The 21494-nt window shown below is 51.6% G+C and overlaps 1 protein-coding gene across 2 annotated transcripts in view; it reads left to right on the top strand.

The window, feature by feature from the left end:
• The first annotated feature begins 13 nt into the window (after positions 1-13).
• LOC147102596 (BTB/POZ domain-containing protein KCTD2-like) overlaps positions 14-21494 on the top strand; it is a 36740-nt gene continuing 15259 nt past the window's right edge. For both annotated transcript variants that reach the window (XR_015073029.1, XM_085963240.1), the window contains exons 1-4: positions 14-254; positions 9416-9524; positions 12593-12684; positions 15473-15568. Coding sequence is in view for 1 of the 2 variants with exons in the window: in XM_085963240.1 (XP_085819366.1) it covers positions 54-254; positions 9416-9524; positions 12593-12684; positions 15473-15568 (498 nt within the window). In the remaining variant the exon portion in view is untranslated. The remainder of the gene's footprint in view (positions 255-9415; positions 9525-12592; positions 12685-15472; positions 15569-21494) is intronic.

Genomic DNA, 21494 nt, shown 5'->3' with positions numbered 1-21494 from the left:
AAGCGGAACGTGAACCCGGAAGCAGCGTTGGCATTTCCGGAAATGGCGGCGTGATGGCGGAGCTGCAAAATTCTGGGCCTCCGGGCGGTAATGAGGCGGCCTCTCCCGGGCCCGGCGAGAAACCCGGCAACAAATGGGTGCGGCTGAATGTGGGCGGCACCTACTTCATCAGCACCAAGCAAACGCTGTGCAGGGATCCCAAATCCTTCCTTTGCCGCCTGTGCCAGGAGGACCCGGACCTGGACTCGGATAAGGTAATGGCGGCCAACCTGTGACCATGGTGACTGATAATCCCACCGCCACCCCGGTGACCGATAATCCCACCGTGCCCCCAGTGACCGATAATCCCACCGTGCCCCCGGTGACTGATAATCCCACCGCCACCCCGGTGACCGATAATCCCACCGTGCCCCCGGTGACCGATAATCCCACCGTGCCCCCGGTGACCGATAATCCCACCGTGCCCCCGGTGACCGATAATCCCACCGTCTCCCCGGTGACCGATAATCCCACCGTGCCCCCGGTGACCGATAATCCCACCGTGCCCCGGGTGACCGATAATCCCACCGTCTCCCCGGTGACCGATAATCCCACCGCCTCCCCGGTGACAGATAATCCCACCGTGCCCCCGGTGACCGATAATCCCACCGTGCCCCCGGTGACCGATAATCCCACCGTGCCCCCGGTGACCGATAATCCCACCGTGCCCCCGGTGACCGATAATCCCACCGCCGCCCCGGTGACCGATAATCCCACCGTGCCCCCTGGTGACCGATAATCCCACCGCCGCCCCGGTGACCGATAATCCCACCGCCTCCCCGGTGACCGATAATCCCACCGTGCCCCCGGTGACCGATAATCCCACCGTGCCCCCGGTGACCGATAATCCCACCGTGCCCCAGGTGACCGATAATCCCACCGTCTCCCCGGTGACCGATAATCCCACCGTGCCCCCTGGTGACCGATAATCCCACCGCCTCCCTGGTGACCGATAATCCCACCGCCTCCCTGGTGACCGATAATCCCACCGCCTCCCCGGTGACCGATAATCCCACCGTCTCCCCGGTGACCGATAATCCCACCGCGCCCCCCGGTGACCGATAATCCCACCGTCTCCCCGGTGACCGATAATCCCACCGTCTCCCCGGTGACCGATAATCCCACCGTCTCCCCGGTGACCGATAATCCCACCGTCTCCCCGGTGACCGATAATCCCACCGTCTCCCCGGTGACCGATAATCCCACCGTCTCCCCGGTGACCGATAATCCCACCGCCTCCCCGGTGACCGATAATCCCACCGCCTCCCCGGTGACCGATAATCCCACCGTCTCCCCGGTGACCGATAATCCCACCGCTTCCCCGGTGACCGATAATCCCACCGTCTCCCCGGTGACCGATAATCCCACCGCTTCCCCGGTGACCGATAATCCCACCGCCTCCCCGGTGACCGATAATCTCCCCGGTGACCGATGATCCCACCGCGCCCCCGGTGACCGATGCTCCCACCGTCTCCCCCGACGGCCCCGCCGTCGCCCCCGGTCTCTGCCGCATCTGCTCCGACGATGCCACCTTCCGTACCAGTGCTTCTGACAAGTCTTCCTTTTTCCTCAACCGAGGATTCCCCTCTACCGTGGTTGACACGGCCCTCGACCGTGTCCGTTCTATCTCCCGCACTTCTGCTCTCACCCTTGCCCCTCCCTCCTGGAACCACGGTAGGGTTCCCCTTGTCCTCACCTTTCACCCCACCAGCCTCCACATTCAACGGATCATCTTCCGCCACCTCCAGCGTGATCCCACCACCAAACGCATCTTCCCCTCACCTCCCCTTTCAGCATTGCGAAGGGACTGCTCCCTCCTCAATCACCCCCAACAACCCTTCCCCTTCGCCCGGCACCTTCCCGTGCAAGCGCAGGAGATGCAACACCTGCCCTTTTACCTCCTCCCTTCCCACTGTCCAGGGCCCCAAACACCCCTTCCAGGTGAAACAGTGATTTACTTGTACTTCTTGCAATCTAGTATACCGTATTCGCTGCTCACGATGCGGTCTCCTCTACACTGGGGAGACCAAACGCAGATTGGGTGACCGCTTTGCGGAACACCTCCGTTCAGTCTGTAAGGGTGACCCTGAGCTTCCGGTCGCCTGTCACTTTAATTCACCGCTTCACTCCCACTCTGATCTCTCTGTCCTCGGCCTATTACATTGTTCCAATGAAGCTCAACGTAAGCTCGAGGAACAGCGCCTCATCTTTCGATTGGGCACTTTACAGCCTGCCGGGCTCAACATCGAGTTCAACAAGTTCAGACTATAACCTCGGCCCCCATTTTTCAGGCTGTTTATGATCCTACCATCCCCATTTGCAACATTTAACCTCTCCCGCCTCCCACCCCAGCACAGACTGTTCCTTCAGTTCCTTCCTCCCCTCCCCCTTTCCCTGCCTCTGTACCTGCTTAAAACCTGTTACATCTCGAACCTTTTCCAGCTCTGACCAAGGGTCCCAGACCTGAAACGTTAACTCTGTTTCTCTCTCCACGGATGTTGCCTGACCTGCTGAGTATTTCCAGCATTTCCTGTTGTTATTTCAGATTTCCAGCATCCGCAGTATTTTGCTATTGTCTTAAAATAGCTCATTTGATTAACAAACCAATGTTATAATTACCAAATAACATCAGAATAAGGACGGCTCACCCAGACCATATCCCCCATTGTTGCGTCCAGGACCCAGTCAGACCAGTTGAATCTCTGCCGCTACTCCCTGTTTTTTTTTTTAAGAGCTTCTGTAGATGGCAGCTGGCAGCATCATTGAAACGTTCGTGAATGTGAGCTTCTTTTACAGCCCGCGTTGAAGATAGCATCAAGGTTGAAAAATTAGAAGAAATTAAGAAATATCGATTGAGTGATGCCAAACCCAGTAGATTGGAGAAGGAAGTCGAGGAGCTCCATAGTTTACGGGTGCTGAGCCAGAGTATGACAAAGAGCAGTTGATTTTAACACAGTACGCAGGGAGAAGGAGTGTGCAGGATGGTGTGATTGGAGGAGCAACAACAACAACTTGTATTTATATAGCACCTTTAACGTAGTAAAACGTCCCAGGGCTCTTCACAGGAGTGTTTTAAGACGAGAAAGGTTGTGATACAGAAAAAGGAGAGGGATAACATAATAGGAGCAGGAGCAGGCCATGCGGCCCCTCGAGCTTGCTCCTCCATTCAATAAGATCACGGCTGAATGTCTACATCACCTCCACTTTCCTGCTCTATCCCCATATCCCTTGATTCCTTTAGTGCCCAAAAATCTATCGGCCTCAGTCCTGAATACACTCATCGACTGAGCATCCACAGCCGCCTGGGGCAGAGAATTCCAAAGATATCATAGTTGGAACATAAGAATTGCCAGATGAGAAAAGGCCAGAGTCCGTCTAGTTTGCCTTCTACCACCCTGGCAGTTGCATCATACAACGATAATGGAGTTGTTGACCAATCACAGCGATCAATCTCCATCAATGAGTCTCCAACAGACCCAGACATGAGGTGAGGAAAACCCCCAGTGATCGAGAGCTTCGGGAACCAGAGGTCCAAAGTCACACCTTCCTCCCGAGCACTTACCACACGTCATGTCTCAAATTACTCAAAATGTTGTTTTCTGAAAGAAATCTATCTCATTTGCATTTGGAAGTCAAGTTTACCTTGCCTCCGGTCCAGGAATGAGCGAGAGCTGTTAGCAGAGCCTGGGCAGGCTCGGGAGCAGGATTCGGGTCTGCACAGAATTGCGCTCTGAGAGAATTGCGGAAGGAAAGAAAAGAGAGAGCGTGCACGTCTGCCGCACCTTTCACATCCTCGGGGCTCGCCAAATCACTTCACAACCACTGAATTACTTCTGAGTGTAGTCACGGTTATTACATAGAGAAACACGGCAGCCAAATTGTACACGGCAAGGTCCCACAAACAGCAAATGAGATTAAGGACGGGTTTATCTGTTTTTGGTGGTAATTGAGGGAGGAATGTTGGCCAGGACAGCGGGAGAATTCCCCTCCTCCTCTTGGAGAAGTGCCCTGGGATCTTTTACATCCATTTGAGAGGGCAGATGGGGCCCTGGTTTAACGTTTCATTTAAAAGACGGCACCTCTGACAGTGCTGCCGTCCGTGTCAGCCTGGATTATGGGCTCAAGTCCCTGGTGTGGAGCTTCAACCTTCTGACTCATAGGCAACAAGATTTTCATTGCCTCGTTAAAGGGTCTGGAGGAGTCCAAGATATAGTGATGCATAAATCACCTAATGTGGTGAATGTCACTCTGTTACCTTTAAGGGCCTGAACAGAAATAAATCTGTGCAATGTCCGTCCAGAACATGTTTCAGATCACAACAGTGCCCAATATTTAGCACTAAGCTGATAGTATCACTTGGGCCATAGATATGGGACCCCAGTGTTATACAGTGACAGACCTGTCCCCACCAGTACTGTGCCCCAGTGTTATACAGTGACTGACCTGTACCCACCAGTACTGTACCCCAGTGTTATACAGTGACTGACCTGTCCCCACCAGTACTGTGCCCCAGTGTTATACAGTGACAGACCTGTACCCACCAGTACTGTGCCCCAGTGTTATACAGTGACTGACCTGTACCCACCAGTACTGTACCCCAGTGTTATACAGTGACTGACCTGTCCCCACCAGTACTGTGCCCCAGTGTTATACAGTGACAGACCTGTACCCACCAGTACTGTGCCCCAGTGTTATACAGTGACTGACCTGTACCCACCAGTACTGTGCCCCAGTGTTATACAGTGACTGACCTGTACCCACCAGTACTGTACCCCAGTGTTATACAGTGACAGACCTGTCCCCACCAGTACTGTGCCCCAGTGTTATACAGTGACTGACCTGTACCCACCAGTACTGTACCCCAGTGTTATACAGTGACTGACCTGTCCCCACCAGTACTGTGCCCCAGTGTTATACAGTGACTGACCTGTACCCACCAGTACTGTACCCCAGTGTTATACAGTGACTGACCTGTCCCCACCAGTACTGTGCCCCAGTGTTATACAGTGACAGACCTGTACCCACCAGTACTGTACCCCAGTGTTATACAGTGACTGACCTGTACCCACCAGTACTGTGCCCCAGTGTTATACAGTGACTGACCTGTACCCACCAGTACTGTACCCCAGTGTTATAGTGACAGACCTGTACCCACCAGTACTGTACCCCAGTGTTCTACAGTGACTGACCTGTACCCACCAGTACTGTGCCCCAGTGTTATACAGTGACTGACCTGTACCCACCAGTACTGTACCCCAGTGTTATACAGTGACTGACCTGTACCCACCAGTACTGTACCCCAGTGTTATACAGTGACTGACCTGTACCCACCAGTACTGTACCCCAGTGTTATACAGTGACTGACCTGTACCCACCAGTACTGTACCCCAGTGTTATACAGTGACAGACCTGTGCCCACCAGTACTGTGCCCCAGTGTTATACAGTGACAGACCTGTACCCACAGTACTGTGCCCCAGTGTTATACAGTGACAGACCTGTACCCACCAGTACTGTACCCCAGTGTTATACAGTGACAGACCTGTACCCACCAGTACTGTACCCCAGTGCTATACAGTGACAGACCTGTACCCACCAGTACTGTACCCCAGTGTTATACAGTGACTGACCTGTACCCACCAGTACTGTACCCCAGTGTTATGCAGTGACTGACCTGTACCCACCAGTACTGTACCCCAGTGTTATACAGCGACACACCTGTCCCCACCAGTACTGTGCCCCAGTGTTATACAGTGACTGACCTGTACCCACCAGTACTGTACCCCAGCGTTATACAGTGACTGACCTGTACCCACCAGTACTGTACCCCAGTGTTATACAGTGACAGACCTGTACCCAACAGTACTGTAACCCAGTGTTATACAGTGACACACCTGTGCCCACCAGTACTGTACCCCAGTGTTATACAGTGACAGACCTGTACCCACCAGTACTGTACCCCAGTGTTATACAGTGACAGATCTGTACCCACCAGTACTTACACAGTGACAGATCTGTACCCACCAGTACTGTACCCCAGTGTTATACAGTGACAGACCTGTACCCACCAGTACTGTACCCCAGTGTTATACAGTGACAGACCTGTACCCACCAGTACTGTACAGTGACAGACCTGTACCCACCAGTACTGTACCCCAGTGTTATACAGTGACAGACCTGTACCCACCAGTACTGTACCCCAGTTTTATACAGTGACAGACCTGTACCCGCCAGTACTGTACCCCAGTGTTATACAATGACAGACCTGTCCCCACCAGTACTGTACCCCAGTGTTATACAGTGACAGATCTGTACCCACCAGTACTGTACCCCAGTGTTATACAGTGACAGACCTGTACCCACCAGTACTGTACAGTGACAGACCTGTACCCACCAGTACTGTACCCCAGTGTTATACAGTGACAGACCTGTACCCACCAGTACTGTACCCCAGTTTTATACAGTGACAGACCTGTACCCGCCAGTACTGTACCCCAGTGTTATACAATGACAGACCTGTCCCCACCAGTACTGTACCCCAGTGTTATACAGTGACAGACCTGTACCCACCAGTACTGTACCCCAGTGTTATACAGTGACAGACCTGTACCCACCAGTACTGTACCCCAGTGTTATACAGTGACAGACCTGTACCCACCAGTACTGTACCCCAGTTTTATACAGTGACAGACCTGTACCCGCCAGTACTGTGCCCCAGTGTTATACAGTGACTGACCTGTACCCACCAGTACTGTACCCCAGTGTTATACAGTGACTGACCTGTCCCCACCAGTACTGTGCCCCAGTGTTATACAGTGACAGACCTGTACCCACCAGTACTGTGCCCCAGTGTTATACAGTGACTGACCTGTACCCACCAGTACTGTACCCCAGTGTTATACAGTGACTGACCTGTCCCCACCAGTACTGTGCCCCAGTGTTATACAGTGACAGACCTGTACCCACCAGTACTGTGCCCCAGTGTTATACAGTGACTGACCTGTACCCACCAGTACTGTGCCCCAGTGTTATACAGTGACTGACCTGTACCCACCAGTACTGTACCCCAGTGTTATACAGTGACAGACCTGTCCCCACCAGTACTGTGCCCCAGTGTTATACAGTGACTGACCTGTACCCACCAGTACTGTACCCCAGTGTTATACAGTGACTGACCTGTCCCCACCAGTACTGTGCCCCAGTGTTATACAGTGACTGACCTGTACCCACCAGTACTGTACCCCAGTGTTATACAGTGACTGACCTGTCCCCACCAGTACTGTGCCCCAGTGTTATACAGTGACAGACCTGTACCCACCAGTACTGTACCCCAGTGTTATACAGTGACTGACCTGTACCCACCAGTACTGTGCCCCAGTGTTATACAGTGACTGACCTGTACCCACCAGTACTGTACCCCAGTGTTATAGTGACAGACCTGTACCCACCAGTACTGTACCCCAGTGTTCTACAGTGACTGACCTGTACCCACCAGTACTGTGCCCCAGTGTTATACAGTGACTGACCTGTACCCACCAGTACTGTACCCCAGTGTTATACAGTGACTGACCTGTACCCACCAGTACTGTACCCCAGTGTTATACAGTGACTGACCTGTACCCACCAGTACTGTACCCCAGTGTTATACAGTGACTGACCTGTACCCACCAGTACTGTACCCCAGTGTTATACAGTGACAGACCTGTGCCCACCAGTACTGTGCCCCAGTGTTATACAGTGACAGACCTGTACCCACAGTACTGTGCCCCAGTGTTATACAGTGACAGACCTGTACCCACCAGTACTGTACCCCAGTGTTATACAGTGACAGACCTGTACCCACCAGTACTGTACCCCAGTGCTATACAGTGACAGACCTGTACCCACCAGTACTGTACCCCAGTGTTATACAGTGACTGACCTGTACCCACCAGTACTGTACCCCAGTGTTATGCAGTGACTGACCTGTACCCACCAGTACTGTACCCCAGTGTTATACAGCGACACACCTGTCCCCACCAGTACTGTGCCCCAGTGTTATACAGTGACTGACCTGTACCCACCAGTACTGTACCCCAGCGTTATACAGTGACTGACCTGTACCCACCAGTACTGTACCCCAGTGTTATACAGTGACAGACCTGTACCCAACAGTACTGTAACCCAGTGTTATACAGTGACACACCTGTGCCCACCAGTACTGTACCCCAGTGTTATACAGTGACAGACCTGTACCCACCAGTACTGTACCCCAGTGTTATACAGTGACAGATCTGTACCCACCAGTACTTACACAGTGACAGATCTGTACCCACCAGTACTGTACCCCAGTGTTATACAGTGACAGACCTGTACCCACCAGTACTGTACCCCAGTGTTATACAGTGACAGACCTGTACCCACCAGTACTGTACAGTGACAGACCTGTACCCACCAGTACTGTACCCCAGTGTTATACAGTGACAGACCTGTACCCACCAGTACTGTACCCCAGTTTTATACAGTGACAGACCTGTACCCGCCAGTACTGTACCCCAGTGTTATACAATGACAGACCTGTCCCCACCAGTACTGTACCCCAGTGTTATACAGTGACAGATCTGTACCCACCAGTACTGTACCCCAGTGTTATACAGTGACAGACCTGTACCCACCAGTACTGTACAGTGACAGACCTGTACCCACCAGTACTGTACCCCAGTGTTATACAGTGACAGACCTGTACCCACCAGTACTGTACCCCAGTTTTATACAGTGACAGACCTGTACCCGCCAGTACTGTACCCCAGTGTTATACAATGACAGACCTGTCCCCACCAGTACTGTACCCCAGTGTTATACAGTGACAGACCTGTACCCACCAGTACTGTACCCCAGTGTTATACAGTGACAGACCTGTACCCACCAGTACTGTACCCCAGTGTTATACAGTGACAGACCTGTACCCACCAGTACTGTACCCCAGTTTTATACAGTGACAGACCTGTACCCGCCAGTACTGTACCCCAGTGTTATACAGTGACAGACCTGTACCCACCAGTACTGTACCCCAGTGTTATACAGTGACAGACCTGTACCCACCAGTACTGTACCCCAGTTTTATACAGTGACAGACCTGTACCCGCCAGTACTGTACCCCAGTGTTATACAATGACAGACCTGTCCCCACCAGTTTTGTATATCTCAAACGCTCTCCATACACACCCCATATATTTAAAGTAGAGTCTGTAATTGTGTTCTTGGTGTTTTTCACAGTTGAAGTTGAGAATGGTTCACTCATTCACCACCGCACCACATTCAGAGCTCGGCCTTGGATTGTGTGAGCTGCTTTCATATTGGCGTTTATTCTGTGTTCCATTTTCTCTCCGTGTTTTGCAGGATGAAACTGGTGCCTATCTTATAGACAGAGACCCGAGTTACTTTGGCCCGATCCTCAACTACCTGCGACATGGCAAACTGATCATTAACAAGGACTTGGCGGAGGAGGGTGAGAGCTGAAAACCTGCTGAAATATAATCTGACACGGACTGGCATTAGAACATTGACAGGGAGGTTGGCTGGACATGGCAAGGAAGGTAACCCAGACATTGGTGAGAACATTCAGCTGGACACTGTGTTAGACCCCAAGACTGACCCTGACGTAGATTGGGACATTAGCCCTTTGGTGGGCTACATCATCAAGGTGACAGTGACTACATTAGTACAGTTGGATTCCTAGCCAGGCTTGATTTGTGGGTCTTACATTAGTGTTTAGTGACTGAGAAGCTGCATTTATATAGCACCTTTCATGCCCTCAGGACATCCCAAAGCGCTTTACAGCCAACAGAGTACTTTTGAAGTGTATTCACTGTTGTAATGTAGGGAAATGTGGCAGTCAATTTGTGCACAGCAAGCTGCCACAAACAATGTGATAATGACCAGCTCATCTGGTTTAGTGATGTTGGTTGAGGGATAAATATTGGCCAGGACTCAAACTGCTCTTCTTCGAATAGTGGCCATAAGATCTTTTACGTCCACCTGAGAGGGCTGGCGGGGCCCCGGTTTAATGTCTCATCAGAAAGGTGGCCCCTCCAACAGTGCAGCACTCCCTCAGTACTGGATTATGGGCTCAAGTCTCTGGAGTTGGGCTTGAATCCACGACCTTCTAACGCCGAGGCGAGAGTGCTACCCACTGAGCCACGGCTGAGATGAATGTCTCGCACTTAACCGCACATTACAGCATCCCACAATCAGCAAATGGCCTGTTAAATCTGTTGTTGGTGGAGAGAGGCGTGTTGGGCATGTAGGATTATGTGTTCAGTGTTAAGGGAAAAGGCAGGCGATTAGGATTAGCATGGAGCTGCCACACTGAACAAAATTGGTGGACTAGGTTCAGTAGGTCAATGGCTGCTTCTGTTCCAGTGCCTGAAATGCCGAGCACTTACAGCCTCACCTTGATAAGCACACAAAATACTTGGCAAGGTGGGATCTAGAGCAGTGAGTTGAATTTGAGGTTTGATTGAAACGTCCAGTCCTCAAGGAGACTGGATTGCATTATGAGGGGGCCAACAGTCCAGTGTTTGATTTGTTGGTGAGGTCAAGACTTCGTTGCGTAGGTAACATAGAAAAAGCAGCTGCATGAGAGATGTCATTCTAAACACTAGGGTCAGCTGTGACTTAGTGTTTGACAGATTATGGTGCAATCTGTGCCCAAATTGCAGAATCGTGTATAAAACCTCTATCCTGACACACATCAATGGCAAATTATCCCACTGCGGTGTCCTTAGCGACCATGGTAAGCAGTAGTTTTACTATTGACGTGTGGGGCTTGGTTTGGGGTTCTGAATGTCCATCCGAGGTAGGTGGTTCTGACGATACGTTGCCTTAACCGCTGCAGATGATGATATGGATCAGCTAAAATGACATTTGCGTCCGATGCGATTCAGTGGGTAAAGGTCCAGATCGCTGCAGCAACCTGAAACAAACGTGAACATAAGAAGATAAGAATTAGGAGCAGGAGTCGGCCATTCAATAAGATCATGGCCGATCTTTGACCTCAACTCCACTTTCCCGTCCCATCCCCATATCCCTTGATTCCCCTAGAGGCCGAGTCGGCCAAGTACCTGGATTAGAGGCCTGTCCCTGTTGTCCGAGAAAGCTGGTCAGTTACCCTGCAGATAAGACAGTGAAAGGAGAAGGCTGCACTTTGAGCATACCAGATGGATTTCATTCATGCAAATTAAAATTTATTGCACTCTTCCCCTCCCCACCACCTTTAAAACTGCACCACCGCACCTCGGCCAATGTGTAATCACCAGGTAATCTGTTTTAGTGACGTTGATTGAGGGATAAATATTGGCCAGGACACCGGAGAGAACTCCCCCTGCTCTTCTTTGAATTGTGCCGTGGGATCTTTTACGTCCACCTGAGAGAGCAGACGGGGCCTCGTTTTAACGTCTCATCCGAAAGACAGTGCAGCACTCCCTCAGCACTGCACTGGGAGTGTCAGCCTAGATTATGTGCTCAAGCCTCTGGAGTGGGACTTGAACCCACAACCTTCTGACTCAGAGATGAGGGTGCTGCCCCCTGATGCTGAATTTGCTACTTCAAAACCTCTTATGATTTGTAAATTTATCTGTAATGACTAAATTCAGAAGCATACTGTTAAACACAGTCACCTTTAATGAGTTACAGGCATTCTTCAGATTAAGGTCATGGTCTATATTCTGTAAGTTTACACACCAGGAGCAACCTTCCCTTTGAGACCTTTCCTTCTTTTGAGCCCACATTACTACAGTTTTATTTTATGGGGAAGCCCAGATGTAGAGTCCGTGCCCACAGTGCAGATAGCCAGCCAGGCTGAGCAGAGCAAAATGCAAGGGTAGCCAAGCTTTCTGTCTTCATGGCTGGGTAGATGTGTACCATGGATCTGAAATAAAAACAGAAAATGCTGGAAATACTCAGCAGGTCAGGCAGCATCTGTAGAGAGAAAAACAGAGTTAACGTTTCAGGTCGATGGCCCTTTGTTAGAACTGGAAAAAGAACTGTGTAGCGTGGATCCTCGGGGCCAGGTATAGGCTGGGGTTTTTTGCTCCAGTGCCAGCCTGCAGTGCTTTGCCCATTAAGTTAAATGAATGGAAACTGTTGCAAAATAGGGAAAGCTCTAAAGTTTAAATCCACGTTCCCATGACTTTGCATCTATCGCAAGTTCCTGGCACTCCCAGATCTTGGTGTTCCGGTTTAAGGTTTCCCCACCAGTACAGCCTGTTGACCCACAAATTTCAAACAGGCCGACCGAGTGCGAAATATAATCCCAAGTAGAGCTGATGTGCCTGGGGTTCGAGGGATGAGCAGCCTCGGAAGGCCCAAAGGCTGGACACCTCTGCGCTGTATGTGATGTTCAGTTGTCTGGATGTTCATGGCGGGGTAGAGCTGGGTAAAAGTGCCCTGTCGGTAGAATTTCCTGTTTGAGGCTGTGTTTGAGCTGATGCCGAGTGGTCGCTGGGCTTGTGATCCTATTGCTGGTGGAGTCAGGCCCTGGCCAACTGCTTTCTAATCCCTGCTGTGTTTTTCCAGGGGTACTGGAGGAGGCGGAGTTCTATAACATTGCGTTACTTGTTCGATTAGTCAAGGAACGCATTCGGGACCTGGAGAATAGGACCTCACAGGTGAGCCCCTGTCCAGTATCGGCGGGTTGGTCATTTATTTCATTGGAAACCAGGCGCCTAAAGCCTGGGCTTCTGACAACTCTCTGTAAACCAGTCTGCCTTTACCCCACACACGGGCAGAGTGTAAACATGGGGATTACCCGAGTGTGTGGCGCACATTGCAGACCCCAGGGCAGTGGGGTGAGGTTGGGGAATGGGGATTCCAAAAATAGTTCCGCGACATTTTTTTTCTAATTGAAAGTGTCCATGTGTGTGTGTGTGTGCATTTATTGCCCATCCCTAATTGCCCTTGAGAAGGTGGTGGTGAGCCGCCTTCTTGAACCACTGCGGTCCGTGTGGTGAAGGTACTCCCACAGTGCTGTTGGGGAGGGAGTTCCAGGATTTTGACCCAGCGATGATGAAGGAACGGTCGATATACTTCCACGTCAGGATGGTGTATGACTTGGAGGGGAACTTGGAGGTGGTGGTGTTCCCATGCACCTGCTGTCCTTGTCCTTCTAGGTGGAAGAGGTCGCGGGTTTGGGAGGTGCTGCCAAAGAAGCCTTGGCGAGTTGCTGCAGTGCATCTTGTAGATGGTACACACTGCAGCCATGGTACACCAGTGGTGGAGGGAGTGAATATTTAAGGCGGTGGATGAGGTGCCAATCAAGCGGGCTGCTTTACCGAGAAGCCCTAGTAAAACTGAAGTCGATGGGAATCGGGGCGAAAACACTCCACTGGCTGGAGTCATACCTAGCACAAAGGAAGGTGGTTGTGGTTGTTGGAGGCCAATCATCACAGCCCCAGGACATCGCTGCAGGAGTTCCTCCGGGCAGTGTCCTAGGCCCAACCATCTTCAGATGGTTCATCAATGACCTTCCCTCCAACATAAGGTCAGAAGTGGGGATGTTCGCTGATGATTGCAGTGTTCAATTCCATTTGCAACTCCTCAGATAATGAAGCAGTCCATGCTCGCATGCAGCAAGACCTGGACGACGTTCAGGCTTGGGCTGATTAGTAGCAGCAGTAACAACAACAACTTGTATTTATATAGCGCCTTTAACGTAGTAAAACGTCCCAAGGTGCCTCACAGGAGCGTCATCAAACACAATTCGACACCGAGCCACATGAGATATTAGGGCAGAGGTCAAAGAGGTAGGTTTTAAGGAGCACCTTAAAGGAAGAAAGAGAGGTTTAGGGAGGAAATTCCAGCACTAAGACCGCCTAATTTCTACCTCCGTAACATCGCCTGACTCCGTCCCTGCCTCCGCTCATCTGCTGCTAAAACCCTCAGCCACTGTTACCTCTAAACTTGACTATTCCAATGCACTCCTGGTTGGCCTCCCATTTTCTGCCCTCTGTAAACTTAGGGTCATTCAAAACTCTGCTGTACGTGTCCTAACTCGCCCCAGGTCCCGTTCACCCATCACCAATATTCCCTCCTAATTCTTTTTCCTGTGCGCGGTCCCTTTAAATTTGCTGCGCATGTGCGGTATCTTTTCCAGCGGTAACAACGGGTGAGCGGCCTGCGCGGGACCTCCCAATCGATGCACGCTTGCGCACCTTAGGGGGAACGCTGCCCATCACCCCTGTGCTCGCTAACCTACATTGGCTCCCAGTCCAGCAACGCCTCAATTTTAAAATTCTCATCCATGTTTTCAAATCCCTCCATGGCCTCACCCCTCCCTATTTCTGTAACCACCTCCAGCCCTACAACCCCCCGAGATCTCTGCGCTCCTCCAATTTTGGCCTCTTGTGCATCCCCAGTTTTAATTGCTCCACCATTGGCAGCCATGCCCTAAGCTCTGGACAAGTAACATTCACGCCACACAAGTGCCTGGCAATGCCCATCTCCAACAAGAGAGAGTTTAACCACCTCCCCTTGACATTCAGTGGCATTGCCCTCGCCAAGTCCCCCACTATCAACATCCTGGGCGTCATTGACCAGAAACTTAACTGGACCAGTCACATAAATACTGTGGGAACAAGAGCAGGTCAGAGGCTGGGTATTCTGCAGCAAGTGACTCACCTCCTGACTCCCCAAAGCCACCCCTCCCCCCCCCACAAGGCACAAGTCAGGAGTGTGATGGAATACTCTCCACTTGCTTGGATGAGTGCAGGTCCAACAACACTCAGGAAGATCAACACCATCCAGGACAAAGCAGTCCGCTTGATTGGCCCCCCATCCACCACCTTAAACATTCACTCCCTCCACCATCAGCGCACCGTGGCTGCAGTGTGTACCATCTACAAGATGCACTGCAGCAACTCGCCAAGGCTTCTTCGGCAGCACCTCACAAACCCGCGACCTCTTCCACCTAGAAGGACAAGGGCAGCAGGTGCATGGGAACACCATCACCTCCAAGTTCCCCTCCAAGTCATACACCGTCCTGACTTGGAAATATATCGGCCGTTCCTTCACCGTCGCTGGGTCAAAATCCTGGAACTCCCTCCCTAACAGCACTGTGGGAGTACCTTCACTACACGGACTGCAGTGGTTCATGCAGGCAGCTCACCACCACCTTCTCAAGGGCAGTTAGGGATGGGCAATAAATGCCAGCCTTGCCAACAACGCCCACATCCTAAGAATTAAATTTTTTAAAACCCAGTATGAGATCAGCTACAGGCCAGAAATCATAGCTGGCATTATCTGGTGGTTCAGTCACACCCTGCCTCGTAGTAAGGACTAACGTGTGAACTTGTCTGATGTAGTGATGAGGATAAGACTCGGTATTTGTGTCTGACTGTTTTATGCATTAATGAGAATTACCACGCAAGTGTGTATAACGGTGTGACGTCCACTCTACAGGGACCTGTTAAACATGTTTACCGCGTCTTGCAATGTCAGGAGGAGGAACTCACCCAGATGGTTTCCACAATGTCGGACGGTTGGAAATTTGAGCAGGTACTACCTCGGTTTTCAGTCATTGTTAACTAGGGATCTGCGGTATTGGCTGGCTAGCTCATTGAAACCATCAGCACAGTGCGCAACCACAGTTGAGAGGGTACATTGAAGGTAACTAAACTAATACTGAGAATTGGAATCGCAGGGGGTATTTGCACTGATGGGCGCTGTTATCGAAGTGTCGTGTTTCTAAGGGCCACCGATAGACTTGAACAGTAATAAATGGAGATAAACACAAACCCTAACCAGGGGACACTGGCTTAAGCACAGAAGAGGAAAGATAAGCAGACAGTCTACTTGATACAGAGTATGGGGAATGTGTGCAACAGACTGCCCAGGGAGACAGCAGAAGGTGGACAGTGCCGGCAAGTTCAAGAGGAAATGGAATAATATTTTGGTGAAAGAGGCAGCTGAGGGCTACGAGAGACAGTGTGCACACTGGGTTTGTTTGAACTGTCGGGGAGGACAGCTTCTGTGGCCCTCTACATCCTGCGCTATATAGGGTGGGAGTTAATCTCTGGCCCTCTACATCCTGCGCTGTATAGGGTGGGAGTTAATCTTTGGCCCTCTACATCCTGCGCTATATAGGGTGGGCGTTAATCTCTGGCTCTCTACATCCTGCGCTATATAGGGTGGGCGTTAATCTCTGGCTCTCTACATCCTGCGCTGTATAGGGTGGGCGTTAATCTCTGGCCCTCTACATCCTGCGCTATATAGGGTGGGCGTTAATCTCTGGCTCTCTACATCCTGCGCTATATAGGGTGGGCGTTAATCTCTGGCTCTCTACATCCTGCGCTATATAGGGTGGGCGTTAATCTCTGGCCCTCTACATCCTGCGCTATATAGGGTGGGCGTTAATCTCTGGCTCTCTACATCCTGCGCTATACAGGGTGGGCGTTAATCTCTGGCCCTCTACATCCTGCGCTGTATAGGGTGGGCGTTAATCTCTGGCTCTCTACATCCTGCGCTATATAGGGTGGGTGTTAATCTCTGGCCCTCTACATCCTGCGCTGTATAGGGTGGGTGTTAATCTCTGGCTCTCTACATCCTGCGCTGTATAGGGTGGGCGTTAATCTCTGGCTCTCTACATCCTGCACTATATAGGGTGGGTGTTAATCTCTGGCTCTCTACATCCTGCGCTATATAGGGTGGGCGTTAATCTCTGGCCCTCTACATCCTGCGCTATATAGGGTGGGTGTTAATCTCTGGCTCTCTACATCCTGCGCTGTATAGGGTGGGCGTTAATCTCTGGCTCTCTACATCCTGCGCTATACAGGGTGGGAGTTAATCTCTGGCCCTCTACATCCTGCGCTATATAGGGTGGGAGTTAATCTCTGGCCCTCTACATCCTGCACTATATAGGGTGGGTGTTAATCTCTGGCTCTCTACATCCTGCGCTGTATAGGGTGGGCGTTAATCTCTGGCCCTCTACATCCTGCGCTATATAGGGTGGGCGTTAATCTCTGGCCCTCTACATCCTGCGCTATATAGGGTGGGCGTTAATCTCTGGCCCTCTACATCCTGCGCTATATAGGGTGGGCGTTAATCTCTGGCTCTCTACATCCTGCGCTATACAGGGTGGGCGTTAATCTCTGGCCCTCTACATCCTGCGCTGTATAGGTTGGGCGTTAATCTCTGGCTCTCTACATCCTGCGCTATATAGGGTGGGTGTTAATCTCTGGCCCTCTACATCCTGCGCTGTATAGGGTGGGTGTTAATCTCTGGCCCTCTACATCCTGCGCTATATAGGGTGGGCGTTAATCTCTGGCCCTCTACATCCTGCGCTATATAGGGTGGGCGTTAATCTCTGGCCCTCTACATCCTGCGCTATACAGGGTGGGCGTTAATCTCTGGCTCTCTACATCCTGCGCTATACAGGGTGGGCGTTAATCTCTGGCCCTCTACATCCTGCGCTGTATAGGGTGGGCGTTAATCTCTGGCCCTCTACATCCTGCGCTGTATAGGGTGGGCGTTAATCTCTGGCCCTCTACATCCTGCGCTATATAGGGTGGGAGTTAATCTCTGGCCCTCTACATCCTGCGCTATATAGGGTGGGCGTTAATCTCTGGCCCTCTACATCCTGCGCTGTATAGGGTGGGTGTTAATCTCTGGCCCTCTACATCCTGCGCTATATAGGGTGGGAGTTAATCTCTGGCCCTCTACATCCTGCGCTGTATAGGGTGGGAGTTAATCTCTGGCTCTCTACATCCTGCGCTATATAGGGTGGGCGTTAATCTCTGGCCCTCTACATCCTGCGCTATATAGGGTGGGCGTTAATCTCTGGCCCTCTACATCCTGCGCTGTATAGGGTGGGCGTTAATCTCTGGCTCTCTACATCCTGCGCTATATAGGGTGGGCGTTAATCTCTGGCCCTCTACATCCTGCGCTGTATAGGGTGGGTGTTAATCTCTGGCCCTCTACATCCTGCGCTGTATAGGGTGGGCGTTAATCTCTGGCTCTCTACATCCTGCGCTATATAGGGTGGGAGTTAATCTCTGGCCCTCTACATCCTGCGCTATATAGGGTGGGCGTTAATCTCTGGCCCTCTACATCCTGCGCTATATAGGGTGGGAGTTAATCTCTGGCCCTCTACATCCTGCGCTATATAGGGTGGGAGTTAATCTCTGGCTCTCTACATCCTGCGCTATATAGGGTGGGAGTTAATCTCTGGCCCTCTACATCCTGCGCTGTATAGGGTGGGCGTTAATCTCTGGCCCTCTACATCCTGCGCTGTATAGGGTGGGCGTTAATCTCTGGCCCTCTACATCCTGCGCTGTATAGGGTGGGCGTTAATCTCTGGCCCTCTACATCCTGCGCTGTATAGGGTGGGCGTTAATCTCTGGCCCTCTACATCCTGCGCTGTATAGGGTGGGCGTTAATCTCTGGCCCTCTACATCCTGCGCTGTATAGGGTGGGAGTTAATCTCTGGCCCTCTACATCCTGCGCTGTATAGGGTGGGCGTTAATCTCTGGCTCTCTACATCCTGCGCTATATAGGGTGGGCGTTAACCTCTGGCCCTCTACATCCTGCGCTATATAGGGTGGGCGTTAATCTCTGGCCCTCTACATCCTGCGCTATATAGGGTGGGCGTTAATCTCTGGCTCTCTACATCCTGCGCTATATAGGGTGGGCGTTAACCTCTGGCCCTCTACATCCTGCGCTGTATAGGGTGGGCGTTAATCTCTGGCCCTCTACATCCTGCGCTATATAGGGTGGGAGTTAATCTCTGGCCCTCTACATCCTGCGCTATATAGGGTGGGCGTTAACCTCTGGCCCTCTACATCCTGCGCTATATAGGGTGGGCGTTAATCTCTGGCCCTCTACATCCTGCGCTGTATAGGGTGGGCGTTAATCTCTGGCCCTCTACATCCTGCGCTATATAGGGTGGGCGTTAATCTCTGGCCCTCTACATCCTGCGCTATATAGGGTGGGCGTTAATCTCTGGCTCTCTACATCCTGCGCTATATAGGGTGGGAGTTAATCTCTGGCCCTCTACATCCTGCGCTATATAGGGTGGGCGTTAATCTCTGGCCCTCTACATCCTGCGCTATATAGGGTGGGCGTTAATCTCTGGCTCTCTACATCCTGCGCTATATAGGGTGGGCGTTAATCTCTGGCCCTCTACATCCTGCGCTATATAGGGTGGGCGTTAATCTCTGGCCCTCTACATCCTGCGCTGTATAGGGTGGGAGTTAATCTCTGGCCCTCTACATCCTGCGCTATATAGGGTGGGCGTTAATCTCTGGCTCTCTACATCCTGCGCTGTATAGGGTGGGCGTTAATCTCTGGCTCTCTACATCCTGCGCTATATAGGGTGGGCGTTAATCTCTGGCCCTCTACATCCTGCGCTATACAGGGTGGGCGTTAATCTCTGGCTCTCTACATCCTGCGCTATATAGGGTGGGCGTTAATCTCTGGCCCTCTACATCCTGCGCTATATAGGGTGGGCGTTAATCTCTGGCCCTCTACATCCTGCGCTATATAGGGTGGGAGTTAATCTCTGGCCCTCTACATCCTGCGCTATATAGGGTGGGAGTTAATCTCTGGCCCTCTACATCCTGCGCTATATAGGGTGGGCGTTAATCTCTGGCCCTCTACATCCTGCGCTATATAGGGTGGGCGTTAATCTCTGGCCCTCTACATCCTGCGCTATATAGGGTGGGCGTTAATCTCTGGCCCTCTACATCCTGCGCTATACAGGGTGGGCGTTAATCTCTGGCCCTCTACATCCTGCGCTATATAGGGTGGGCGTTAATCTCTGGCTCTCTACATCCTGCGCTGTATAGGGTGGGCGTTAATCTCTGGCTCTCTACATCCTGCGCTATATAGGGTGGGCGTTAATCTCTGGCCCTCTACATCCTGCGCTATATAGGGTGGGAGTTAATCTCTGGCCCTCTACATCCTGCGCTGTATAGGGTGGGAGTTAATCTCTGGCCCTCTACATCCTGCGCTATATAGGGTGGGAGTTAATCTCTGGCTCTCTACATCCTGCACTATATAGGGTGGGCGTTAATCTCTGGCTCTCTACATCCTGCGCTATACAGGGTGGGCGTTAATCTCTGGCTCTCTACATCCTGCACTATATAGGGTGGGCGTTAATCTCTGGCCCTCTACATCCTGCGCTATACAGGGTGGGCGTTAATCTCTGGCCCTCTACATCCTGCGCTATATAGGGTGGGCGTTAATCTCTGGCTCTCTACATCCTGCGCTATACAGGGTGGGCGTTAATCTCTGGCTCTCTACATCCTGCGCTGTATAGGGTGGGCGTTAATCTCTGGCCCTCTACATCCTGCGCTGTATAGGGTGGGCGTTAATCTCTGGCCCTCTACATCCTGCGCTGTATAGGGTGGGCGTTAATCTCTGGCCCTCTACATCCTGCGCTATATAGGGTGGGCGTTAATCTCTGGCCCTCTACATCCTGCGCTGTATAGGGTGGGCGTTAATCTCTGGCCCTCTACATCCTGCGCTATATAGGGTGGGCGTTAATCTCTGGCCCTCTACATCCTGCGCTATATAGGGTGGGCGTTAATCTCTGGCCCTCTACATCCTGCGCTATACAGGGTGGGCGTTAATCTCTGGCTCTCTACATCCTGCGCTATACAGGGTGGGCGTTAATCTCTGGCTCTCTACATCCTGCGCTATATAGGGTGGGAGTTAATCTCTGGCCCTCTACATCCTGCGCTGTATAGGGTGGGAGTTAATCTCTGGCCCTCTACATCCTGCGCTATATAGGGTGGGAGTTAATCTCTGGCTCTCTACATCCTGCGCTGTATAGGATGGGTGTTAATCTCTGGCCCTCTACATCCTGCGCTATATAGGGTGGGCGTTAATCTCTGGCTCTCTACATCCTGCGCTATATAGGGTGGGCGTTAATCTCTGGCCCTCTACATCCTGCGCTATATAGGGTGGGCGTTAATCTCTGGCCCTCTACATCCTGCACTATATAGGGTGGGCGTTAATCTCTGGCCCTCTACATCCTGCGCTATATAGGGTGGGCGTTAATCTCTGGCCCTCTACATCCTGCGCTATATAGGGTGGGCGTTAATCTCTGGCCCTCTACATCCTGCGCTATATAGGGTGGGCGTTAATCTCTGGCCCTCTACATCCTGCGCTATATAGGGTGGGCGTTAATCTCTGGCTCTCTACATCCTGCGCTATATAGGGTGGGCGTTAATCTCTGGCCCTCTACATCCTGCACTATATAGGGTGGGCGTTAATCTCTGGCCCTCTACATCCTGCGCTATATAGGGTGGGCGTTAATCTCTGGCCCTCTACATCCTGCGCTATATAGGGTGGGAGTTAATCTCTGGCCCTCTACATCCTGCGCTATATAGGGTGGGCGTTAATCTCTGGCCCTCTACATCCTGCGCTATATAGGGTGGGCGTTAATCTCTGGCCCTCTACATCCTGCGCTATATAGGGTGGG

This window comes from Somniosus microcephalus, chromosome 21, assembly GCF_052327205.1.
Source record: "Somniosus microcephalus isolate GS21.2 chromosome 21, FLI_Smic_1.0, whole genome shotgun sequence".
NCBI classification, from domain to species: Eukaryota; Metazoa; Chordata; class Chondrichthyes; order Squaliformes; family Somniosidae; genus Somniosus; species Somniosus microcephalus.
The sequence above is the reverse complement of the archived record's forward strand: the minus strand, read 5'-3'. Positions and strand labels throughout refer to the sequence as shown.